This window comes from Miscanthus floridulus, chromosome 4, assembly GCF_019320115.1.
Source record: "Miscanthus floridulus cultivar M001 chromosome 4, ASM1932011v1, whole genome shotgun sequence".
Classification (NCBI taxonomy): domain Eukaryota; kingdom Viridiplantae; phylum Streptophyta; class Magnoliopsida; order Poales; family Poaceae; genus Miscanthus; species Miscanthus floridulus.
This window is the reverse complement of record NC_089583.1, coordinates 112,340,804-112,352,346: the sequence shown is the minus strand read 5'-3', so window position 1 is coordinate 112,352,346 and position 11,543 is coordinate 112,340,804. Positions and strand designations below refer to the sequence as shown.

The 11,543-nt window shown below is 45.2% G+C and overlaps 2 protein-coding genes across 2 annotated transcripts; one reads left to right on the top strand and one right to left on the bottom strand.

The window, feature by feature from the left end:
* Positions 1–1,789: 1,789 nt before the first annotated feature.
* Positions 1,790–7,220, top strand: LOC136552656 (probable protein S-acyltransferase 22). Its single transcript, XM_066544213.1, has 9 exons — positions 1,790–2,158; positions 2,257–2,370; positions 3,670–4,056; positions 4,131–4,199; positions 4,278–4,349; positions 4,628–4,756; positions 4,877–4,957; positions 5,507–5,689; positions 6,018–7,220. Exons 1-9 carry the CDS (start codon positions 2,117–2,119, stop codon positions 6,795–6,797), a joined length of 1,857 nt encoding a protein of 618 aa, XP_066400310.1. The 5' UTR covers positions 1,790–2,116; the 3' UTR covers positions 6,798–7,220.
* A 1,645-nt stretch (positions 7,221–8,865) lies between these two features.
* Positions 8,866–10,481, bottom strand: LOC136552655 (uncharacterized). Its single transcript, XM_066544211.1, has one exon. It carries the CDS (start codon positions 10,220–10,222, stop codon positions 9,227–9,229), a length of 996 nt encoding a protein of 331 aa, XP_066400308.1. The 5' UTR covers positions 10,223–10,481; the 3' UTR covers positions 8,866–9,226.
* Between the last annotated feature and the right edge of the window lie 1,062 nt (positions 10,482–11,543).

Genomic DNA, 11,543 nt, shown 5'->3' with positions numbered 1-11,543 from the left:
GGTTTTGATATGAAAGATCTTGGTAGTGCTAAGAAAATTCTTGATATGGAAATTAGTAGAGACAGAAAATCTGGTTTGCTATTTCTTAATCAACAAAATTATATCAAGAAAGTTCTTCAGCGTTTCAACATGCAAAATGCTAAGGTTGTTAGTACCCCTATTGCACCTCACTTTAAGTTGTCAGCTACTCAGTGTTCTAGTACAGATGCAGAGATTGAATACATGTCAAGGGTTCCTTATTCTAGTGCTGTTGGGTCTTTGATGTATGCCATGGTTTGCTCTCGTCCAGATTTGTCATATGCTATGAGTCTTGTTAGTAGATATATGTCTAATCCTGGTAAAGAACATTGGAGGGCAGTTCAGTGGATTTTCAGGTACCTTAGAGGCACAGCAGATTCCTGTTTAAAGTTTGGAAGAACTGATAAGGGTCTTATTGGCTATGTGGATTCTGATTATGCTGCTGATCTAGACAGACGAAGATCACTTACAGGTTATGTGTTTACTGTTGGCAGTTGTGCTGTGAGTTGGAGGGCTACTTTACAGTCAGTTGTTGCTTTGTCTACTACTGAAGCAGAATATATGGCTATTTGTGAAGCGTGCAAAGAATTAATTTGGCTGAAAGGTTTGTACGCTGAGCTTTGTGGAGTTGAATCTTGCATAAGTTTGCACTGTGACAGTCAAAGTGCAATTTACCTCACTAAAGATCAGATGTTCCATGAGAGAACTAAGCACATAGATATCAAGTATCATTTTGTGCGTGATGTGATTGAAGAAGGTAAGCTGAAGATATGCAAAATTAGTATTCATGATAATCCTGCTGATATGATGACAAAGCCTGTTCCTGTTGCTAAGTTTGAGCTGTGCTCAAGCTTAGTTGGTTTAATTGGATAGTCCAAGAGACTATTGTTGGCACCAGTGGTTTTCTATCTTTTGTTATGTTCAGGATGAAGGGTTGATTTATGATACAAGATGAATTTGTCTCAAGGTGGAGTATGTTGGAGTTGTTCCAAATTCACTCCAGGATATAGGCCAGGCTTCTGACGGAGCGAAGCGAAGGCCCGTCGCCGGAGGCTTAGGCCGGAGTGTCCCCCTGTGTTCGGGGGGGGTGCGGGGGGCGGAGCCCCCCGCGGTACGGTACGGTATATATACCCTTGCTAGGGTTTCGTGGAGACTTGATTCTCTTGTAAGCCGCCATAGGCGTGTAACCCAAAACTCTTGAGATAGTGAGATTGTTGCTGGCTGGTGCCCGTGGTTTTTCCCCTTCACATCGGAGGGGTTTTCCACGTTAAATCGTGTGTCTCCTCTGTGGTTTGATTCTTTACTTCATATTCCTATACGTCGTTCATAACAGCACATTAGTTTCTTTCTCACAGTAGAAAACACTGTACAAAATACAATCTCACAGTTCAGTTCTGGTTTTGGAATTACCGTCAAAATTAACACATGAAAAGAAAATTACTGTGCTCTGTTAGAACTTGGAAACGCCCCTATCATGAAAAGCCCAGAGCTACAAAAGCAAAAGGATCAAGGTCTATCCGAGCCGAGGACCATGGATGACAAGGGGTTAAAACAAACCGGCTGTCACTGGGCCCCACACTGACAGACAGGCATCCTTGCTGCTCCTGCTACTGCCACAGTCCTCAGTCATCACAGGGGAGACCGGAACCGGACTCTGGCAACGGAGGTTCACGTGAGCGCCCAAAAGGCCAGAGCGAAGCAGCCACGGGCCACGCCAGTCCAAACCCTCTTGTTCCCTCCCTCCCTCCCTCCCTCCCTCCCCGCTCGCTTCTTGCAACTCCCTCGTAAATCTGCACAGCCAGCGCGGCATTTAATGCTCTCCAACCTTTGGTCTCCCTCCCAAACGCTCCCCCATTCCTTCCATCCTATTCCCCTCTCGCCCACCAGGCCCCAGCCCACAGATGCGGCAAGATCGAATCCATGGCGAGAGCTAGCAGAAGCCGCGGGCTTGGTGCTTGAACCCTCGATCCTTGGGGGTCCCGGTTCCTTCTCCTTGCATTGATCGCGTCCCTCGACGCGAGGAGACGAGCAGAGAGGGTAAAAGGAGGGTGCTTTCTCGTGTTTCGTTCTGTCGATTCTGCGGTTCTTGGGAGTAGCAATGAGGCGGCATGGGTGGCAGCTCCCGTACCACCCTCTCCAGGTTCGTCCCGGCTGAAATTTTGCGCCTTTTTCTTGCTGGGCGTGGTTCCTTTTGTCGCCCGTGATTACTGAAGATTCGATGTCTCGCGCGCATCGCAGGTGGTGGCCGTGTCCGTCTTCTTGGCGCTGGCGTTCGCGTTCTACGTGTTCTTCGCGCCCGTCGTTGGGAGGAAGGTGTTCCAGTACGTGGTCATGGGGCTCTACACTCCGCTGGTGAGACTCGAGAGCTCCTGCTTGGCTCCTTCGATGCCATTCTGAGTTGAGTGAGCGACTGAGCGCCTTGTGTTTTGCTTGTCTGGGACCTTTTTGGATCCCCATCTAGCTGCTGGGTGATGGGCCCAGCAGTGGTTGCTGAGCTAGGGAAGGCGCCGAATTAAGTGTGGCCTGATAATCATGAAATGTGTTGCTTGGCAGTCTCGCGTATTTGTTTGGTAGGATTTCTGTACGTTTTGTTTGCTTGTTTAAGGGTGGTACATCTTAAATCGTTTTGCTGGCCTGGGCAATTCTTGTTGTGCCATCATGTGGCGTGCCTAACCCTGGAAGCAATGTCTGTTTCGTTCAGTTCAACAGCTTTGCTTCAGCCTCAATGGTTGGTTGAATTCTGGCTTGTGTCACAAGGTTAAGGACAACAGTGCATGCTTATCTGTTGTTTATCTAACACCATTGGGGAAATGTAGTTTCAGAACAAGTGGGAGCTACATGTTCGTCAGGCTCTGTGTGCCTCTTCATTTCTGTCCACATCAGCACTACTGTCTTTGGGTTGTATGCCAGAACACGTGTTTGGTTGGATTTTGTGGCTCCGTTTGCTGGAGAGTGACATGTCATAGTAGTACTTATACTAACATCGTCAGTTTCGGAATGGCCTGTAACCTTCTGATACCATGTCAATACTCTCGGTGCTACCTTGTTGTGATGATGCCAACTACTGAAATACTGTTCCGTGAAATGGGTCGTATCATCCCTGCAAATTGCTGCCCTGGATTATTCTTTTTGCTTCACGGTTGTCATGAAACCTAATTTGTTTTGAAGCTTTCTTTGCTTTTTTTTTTTAAAAAAAATGTTGTGCTTATGCTGTAACAGTGTAGTGAGTAGGCAATGCTGTGAAATGTAATGGTGCCTGTTCTTCTGATGGACATGTAGTGGCATGTTCTTCACTGCTTCTGACAGACCATATGTAGTTACTGTTGGCTTGGAATTATGTTTTGCCTTCACATGTGTGAATTCGTGAGCCACAAATATGGAAGAACATGAAAATTTGCAGAAACAATGATTTCAAACTTTCTGGATAAAATGTTATGTGCTCTAAAATGCCACATTCTGCTTTGCTAAACTGGAAAAAAAAATGTTGTGATTGTTGAATACAACATGCCTTACACACAGTGTCATCATGAAGCTACTGTTTTGGGCAAACTATATTCCAAGTTCATGACTGCACCTTTTTGTCTCTCCTGAAGAATCAAAGCCTATCATAAGGGAATTTATTGTGACCAAATGGTGATCTGATCATTTCAGGTTTTATGTGTATTCTTTCTATACATCTGGTGTGCTGCAGCAAACCCAGCAGATCCAGGAGTCTTCAAATCAAAGAAGTATCTGAGCTTGTACGGAAGTGGCAAACACAGGCATCTGATGGAATCCAGAAAGGGTTCTTCAGATGCTCGGTTACAGCTAGAGGGAACTGGAGAAAAGCAAGAGCATGAGGTCGCAGCATCTAGCGAGAAGTCAATGACTCAACACAAGGACAAGAATTCATCTTGCTTGAGTTCAACCTTCTCTGCATTTCTCCTTCTATTCTACCCTCTCTCTTTTGTTTTCTCATGCTGCCAATCACATGAATGGTCCTCTGAGCAGCACGGCACTGAGGAAGGGATGTTTTTCTGCAGCCTATGTGAAGTTCAGGTATGTTTCTTGTAGTTATTGGCATTGAGGTATGTTTTTCTGCTCACAGTTAATAGTCCGCTATTTTTTTGTAGGTGTTGAAGTATAGTAAGCATTGCAGAGTTTGTGACAAATGTGTTGATGGTTTTGATCATCACTGCAGGGTAACATACTCCTTAGCAATTGTCTTATTTCCATCAGTGAGTACATAATAACTCCCCTGTTTTCCTCAATCTCAACAGTGGCTCAACAATTGTATTGGAAGACGAAACTATAGGAGGTTTTTTATTCTAATGTCAACTGCCCTTATCTTGGTAAGCTTACGCTCTCCTAGTCCTATCCATCTCTGATAGATTGTACTAATACGCTCTCCTAGTCCTATCCATCTCTGATAGATTGTACTGATAAAGATGCTACAAAATACTTCTACCATTGTGTCATTATGTAGAGCATGTTCCCAATATCGTCTAGATTCTAGAATCAGTAATCTATATGCATTGGTCACCATTATTGTGGGGAGCATTTTATTCCTGGTCCTTTTCATCCTAGTTGACCATTGACAGGTCTGCATGGTTTGTGCAATTTGGGCCAGCTTATCCTACAATCAGCAATTGGAGTATTGGTGCTAGTGCTATGCTTTGTTGAGCGAAAGGAATTCTCTATGCAAATTGTTTCAAAGCTTGGAAGCAGCTTCTCTGTAGTGCCTTTTGTTATTGTGGTGGTATGTACTGTCATCCTACTTCTTTCATATCTACTGAATGGTTCAAAGATTATTGAATTGGTCAGCTCTTTTCACCAATCTTTATCGAAATGCTCAAAGCGTTGACACTTGTTGACACAGGCATCATGTACCATCCTAGCCATGGTTGCTTCACTGCCTATTGCCCAACTTCTTTTTTTCCACATTCTTCTGATCAAGAAGGCAAGTTCTGATACATTTCCCTTTTGTCTGATTCTATTGCTTACTGACTCTTGTAAAAAAAAAGCTCCATGCCTATGAATTCAAATTATTCTAGCTTCTACCAATAATATCCTTGTGAATCATATGGGCATACATAAACTTTGCTAAGTTTCAATAATATATTAATATGGAAGGATTAGAAGCTGCCGGTCAAAGTTATGCACTTATGCCTTATTGGCAATAAACTTGTATTAAAAATTTCTAGCCCACCTTACAAATTTTCTTTTGGATAATGCAAACTTGGGTTCTATGCGCTGTGTCTATGCTTTTTGTACAATGTGAATACTGACATCATTATGTATTGAACCAAATATTGATATCACTAGCAGGATTAGTATCGGCATGGAGTTTCTTATAGTACCACTTTGAAACTTTTGATTTTTGAAAATAGTGATTAAAACAATAAACTGTTGCCACGGAGTATGCAAACACCATGAATAGTTTGAGTATGATATCATAGCCTTTTGTGGTTATGTGAAACTGAAGCATCATGATGACAACCTTATGCAGGGAATCAGTACCTATGACTACATCATTGCCCTGAGAGAGCAAGAACAAGATGATTTGAGTGGGCAGCAGAGTCCACAGATGTCTCGTGTAAGCTCATACACTGGACTCAGCAGTACTAGTTCCTTTGGTCCACTTCGTCGTGGTTCATGGTGCACTCCGCCAAGGCTGTTTCTTGAGGATCAGGTGTGAACGTTACATCCTTAGGCTTCATCAATTATTAAACAGATAATGTAACTCCCAGGCTGAAGCTATACCTATATCTATATGGCACATGGGTAGTATAGCAGGTGAATGGAAGTTAAGTTGGTCACTTTTCTAACAGTCATACTGACTCTAAGTTTCTAGTTGATAGCTACAATTAATGTCTTGCACATCTAACTGATAGCAATTGCACATGTAGGCCTCATCATGAGCTGTACGTATGATTAAATAAAAAAATGTGTGACCATTTTCCATTTCACATCTGCCCATTAACTCACTATTGACATGAAGTTACTGAACCTCCTTCTAGTTTGATGTTATTCCATCGGAGGCTGCTTCTTCGCATAATTCTTCTATGAAGAGAAAAGAAGATGAGGGAAAGAGGAAGAAGGGCTCAGGGGCTGTGAAAATAAGCCCATGGGCATTAGCTCGTCTTAATGCTGAAGAAGTTTCAACGGTTGCTGCAGAGGCACGGAAGAAGTCCAAAGTTTTAGTACCAATCAGAAAAGATGACTATTCACGAGGCCATGAAACAGATAGTAGCTACGGAGGCATGAGCAGTGGTAGGATTGATCTAGGCCCCGATAGCAAGAGGAGAACAAACAGAAGAGGAAGACAGCCCAGTGATCTCTCTCTCAAACCTGTTGCAAAGATATCTACATATGCTATTGATTCTACCAGCAGTGACATGGCCCCTGAAGCAATGTCCAATTTAGCACCATTGCAACTTGAGGCACGGAGTGCCTTCCATCCCAGTAGGGCTGCATCTTCTGTTAATGTTGGTGGGTCATCTCCAGATAGCAGCTTGGATTCGCCTGACCTGCATCTGTACCGAGTCTCGGCTGTCTCCTCGTCTGGAGCTGAAGACTTGCAACTGACAGCTCTAACTGCTCCAGGAAGCACTCCACAGCAAGGGATTCAACTGTCGAGATCGACCAGCGATGGGTATGAAGCATCAGGGGGTGAAGACAGCGACCGCATTCCGTCACGGATAGTGCATCGCTCGTCGAACTGGGCAAGCATCATCCTCAACTCCGACCAGAGTGCGTCCTCATCTGGCATTCTTGTGCCAAAGAACAGATTGTCCTGACTTCAGATGAATGAAGATTGTAAATGATCAGCCAAGAACCGGAGATTCCAGTATCTGACCTTCTTTGTTGTCAATGTCAAATCTTGTCGCAGGGATGGTTGGATACTGCGCAAATCATTAATTTTTGTGTTAGTCTCTGAATCGCTAGGCAGGCAGTGTCTGAATTTCTTCCGTGGGGGTTCAGGTGCTTGTAATTTTGCTGTCAGACGACAATGAACTGATTTGTTTAGAGGTCGGTACCTTGGATGAAATGCCTGATTGGTTGGTGATTGTTTTTTAGGTTGACTTATCGGCTCCGACCATGTGCTGTGATGAAAACAATGGCATGTACTTATATGCTGCAATAGGCAACGGGCATTCAGAAAGTAATTCTCTCTGACTATAAATATCGGCCTGTGCAACTCCTGTCATCTGGAACACACTGTTAATCAGCCTGCTCGGTTGGCTGGTTCGTATCGTTGCTAGTTCGTGAAGAAGTACTGCTGACTGGTTTGTGTAAGAGAAAAATACTGTTCCGACAGGAAATTTACGATCGTTTACGACAAACCACAGCCAAACGAATAGGCTGAATAAGTCTCTAATGGCCGTACTAGGGTTCTGTTTGGTTTCTACAGGAGCTCATAAAATTTCTGCCACATCGAATGTTACACATGCATGGAGTATTAAATATAGACTAATTACGAAATTAATTGCACAACTTGCGACTAATTTGCGAGACGAATCTTTCAAGCTTAATTAGTTCATGATTTGACAACGTGGTGCTACAATAAACATGTGCTAATGACAAGTTAATTAGGCTTAAAAATTCGTCTCGCAAATTAGCCTTCATCTATGTAATTGGTTTTATAATTAATCTATATTTAATGCTTCTTATTAGTATATAAATATTCGATGTGACATGAATTTTAGGAGCGCCTAAAGAACAAACACTCCCTGGGTATACTTTTATTAAGCCATACCTACACAACCAAGTCAAACATGTACCAAACATTGAATCCTATAATAAATTACATAGACGTCACGTGATAAAGGTCAGTCGCTTCTGTTTTGGTTTTGGTGCCAAACATGTCGCATAAAACCTGCAGGAGTAACACTTATATCAGTTTGACGATCGGTTAGATTCGCTGCCCAATAGAAAGAAACCGGAAATACCATGAACACTATTTATATGACATTTTTTGACCTGAGTTATTTTGCGATAGAACGAACAATGCCACTTTTTTATTTTCTTACCTTGCTCCTGACAACTTGTTTTTTTAAAGAGTGGAAGCGTTTGCCATATTAAATTCAACCAAATTGAAGCAAAATGTCAGGGGTTATCATGTAAAAAAAAAAGGTGTCAGGCGTTAATGTCGGCGGCACGCACCAACTGACGGTGAGGGACACAAACTGAACAGTCAATTGTCTGTGAACACTTGACAGTAAAATACGCGAATTGTTCATTGAACATTACATAGGTTCGATCTTGGGCATAAGGCACAGCCAATAATCAATGGAAGTCAATGGCCTGTTGATCTGAGGAAGAGAAAATAATTCATCTGTCTATAAAATGCATGGATTATCAGCCCAAGTTCTGTGCCGACAAAGCATAATGCTAAAAGATAATAAAGAAATAAAAAAGATGCTTCAGATGCAAAATTCTAAGTTTCAGAGTTGATGTGTCTTCAGCAGCACAAATTACACAGAAAGAACACTCTCAACAAGGTTGCTTAGCTCCAAGGTGACTTGCGGATGCTAATTGCTAAAGACAATCAGCATCTTCTGCAAAGACAAGAATACACCATACAGATTTGTCGGTTGTAAGAACCTTTTTCAGATAGTAGGAAGACAGATCATCAGAAATCTGAAAATCTAGGGCAACCAGACTTCAGCAAAAAACAGAATACAGGTAAATAAGCATAAACTCAAAATGATGGCAGCGTTTTGCCAACAAACATCATCCACTGCACAAACATAAAGTCACTGACGACGCACATTTAGCTTGAGTGATACTTCAAGAATCAAGATTCGTATTTCCCTAGTAACAAATGTTTCATCCAGTATAATCAGAATGCTGTAAGGAACAAAATTCCACAACAATTAAATCGATATGCTAGTTACATCATTTTGAAAGAATGCTACACATATCACCAGCTCTTGAATCGCTGCCAAAACTCAGATCTGATCGAGAACACACCACATGACAGATTTCCATCTAGCCTTTCCATCCAAATCCGCTATAACTAAGCATGGATATACCAAATGGCTGCAAAAATGTTCCTTTCAACACCAACTTCAGCTAATCAACCCAAGCATACACATAAGCCATGGCGCTGTAACCACCAATACCACTGGCCAATCTGTGCGGCTCTTGGCAAATGGCCATCTCACTTATTTTCCTGTGATGCTATGAACAGATACACATGTGAGAAATAAACCAATCTTCTTCATCACCTAATTGCATCTAAATTGCCAGCTCTCATCATCTCAAGCTCCTCAACCGAGCCACCCTCCTCGTCCAAGAAGTCTAAGTTTGATGACCGGCAAGTGAAGTAGAACACCGCACTCATCATTGAATCAATCAGCATCACGAAGGAGTACATGAGGACCAACAATGGCCCCTCCCAGAGCCGCGACAAGCCGTCGCCATAGCTCAGCGTCTTCACCCTGTGCTCAAACAGCCCTTCCACGAAAGCTAGGCCAATGGTGGACCCAAGAAAGATGAGCAGCCCGACGTGGGTCTGCCCGCGCATCAGCTGCACCGACCAGCGCAGCGCATTGACCCCGGCCACTTCCTCGAGAACGGCGATGACGCCACCGAGGTTGCAGATGATGATGGTGTGCGCGTACACCACGGAGTAGGCGAGAATAGTGAAGAGGCCCGCGCACACGACAATGTCGGGTGGGTAGAGCATGGCCCTGAGCGTGGAGCAGGCCGTGACGAGGAGGGCGAGGAAGGCGACGAGGCCGGTGGCGACGGCGGCGCACCCAAGCGCGTACGTGGCGGCGAGGCGCGGCCACGCCCGGCGCGCGAGGAGGGTGATGTCCCCGGCGGCGAGGGGCTTCCCGGCATACACAGCCGCGACTGTGTATGCCACGGCGGCGCGGGCGGCGAGGAGAAGCGTGAGGAGCGCCGGTAACGAGACGACGGCGGAGACGAGCGTGGCTGCGAGGTGGTGCGCCAGCTGCCTGACGAAATGCGTGAGCGGGAGCCCCGACGTGGCCGCGGCGACGAGAAGCCGCCGCTCGAGCGGCACCACGACGGTCCCGTCCAGCGCGGCCGCGGACAGGAGGAGGCACCCAGACGCCGGGCAGAGCAGCAGGAAGAGGATGGACGTGAACGCGTGCGGGTCCCCGCGCAGCACGCGCACCGTCTCCCGCAGGATCTCCATCGCGTTCATCGGCGGCAGACGCACCCCGCCTCCGGTGCCCCGCGTCGGCGCCATTCCTCCCGGCTCCTTCCCCGCCGCCTCTTCTGTGCTCTCCTTAGATTCGCGGCTACTTCTCAGCGCACCCAAGACCCCGCCGCCGACTCGCCGGTCAGGGTCAGATCCGGGACGATATCCCGGCGGCACAACGCGCGTGCCCAATGCGGTGTTCTGCGACGGAAATTAGGGCCCAGCAGGTGGGATCTTGGGGGATGATAACGGCGTGGGAGGAGGTGGAGGAGAAGTTTGTTTGGAGCAGAGATCGAGGGGGGCTTTTGTGAAGGAAGACGACGATGAGAGTGTTGTGGTGGGGCCGGGGGGGGGGGGGGGGGGGGGGGGGGGGGTGTAGGTTGACACTTGAGACACCGACAGTTCACTGGGGAGGATGACAGGTGGGTCCATGGAGGGTTGGCCGTTTGCTTCCGTGGGAGAGTGGCAGGTGGGTCCCGGGAAACGAAGTACAGTGAAGCTTCCGCGCACGGATTCCAGTGGGTTTATCTTTGTCAACGGTGGTAGTACTACAAACGATGAGTGTGAAGATTCCTAAAGAGTGTGATTAAATTTTGTACGTCCAATTTGTTTGACGAAAAGAGTATGGGTTAGGAGATTAGTCTGTGTACCATTCATTCGTTTGACAAATCTAATCATCGGCGTTATGATCCGTTTGACACACGTGGATTTCGCATTGAACATGTCATTCCAAAGAGCCTACAAACCACAGTAGTATATAAGATTTATTTTTTTTGGTAAATTCATTTCATGTCCGTGGAATTTTTCCTTTTCCGAGTGTATCTCAAGTTTTGGTGTACACTTCATTTTATTGACAAATCCGGATTACGGTTGAGATGGCACCACAAACTGTATGCAATCTGAGAGTTCTTAGTTTAACATAGAGGTGATGACTCATTTCGTCTTAAAAAAGAGAGGTGATGGGTCATTTTCAGACGCCATTTGAAAAAAAAAACAAAAGGGAAATAATCAACTATACGTGAAATGAAATACAGTACATTTCCCTCAACGATAGCATGCAGTTGCAACCGCAGGGAGATAAAACAGGCCCAATAGCCCTTAAAAAAACTTGAACTGTCTCGGCCCTACTAGCCTGATTGACTAGACAGTAGCAAATGAAGGCAACAGGACAAAAAGAAAATGACAATTGAATCCACGAAGCAAAAATACCCTTCTTCAGTGTGCCCAGCATTAGCGAAGGCACCCAAATGGAAACGCCAGAGTAGCCGGCTTATTGACGAAGCAAAGCCTATGCTTTAGGGCTTGTAAAATGAAATGGACCACCAGGATACTTATTTCCCTTGCTCAAGTCTAAATACACTCATTGGCA

Coding starts and splice junctions, on each gene's coding strand:
- LOC136552656 (XM_066544213.1), top strand. CDS start 2,117: ATGAGGCGGCATGGGTGGCAGCTCCCGTACCACCCTCTCCAG. Junction 4,350..4,627: donor TGTCAACTGCCCTTATCTTG/GTAAGCTTACGC, acceptor AATTTGGGCCAG/CTTATCCTACAATCAGCAAT. Junction 4,757..4,876: donor TGCCTTTTGTTATTGTGGTG/GTATGTACTGTC, acceptor TTGTTGACACAG/GCATCATGTACCATCCTAGC.
- LOC136552655 (XM_066544211.1), bottom strand. CDS start 10,222: ATGGCGCCGACGCGGGGCACCGGAGGCGGGGTGCGTCTGCCGCCGATG.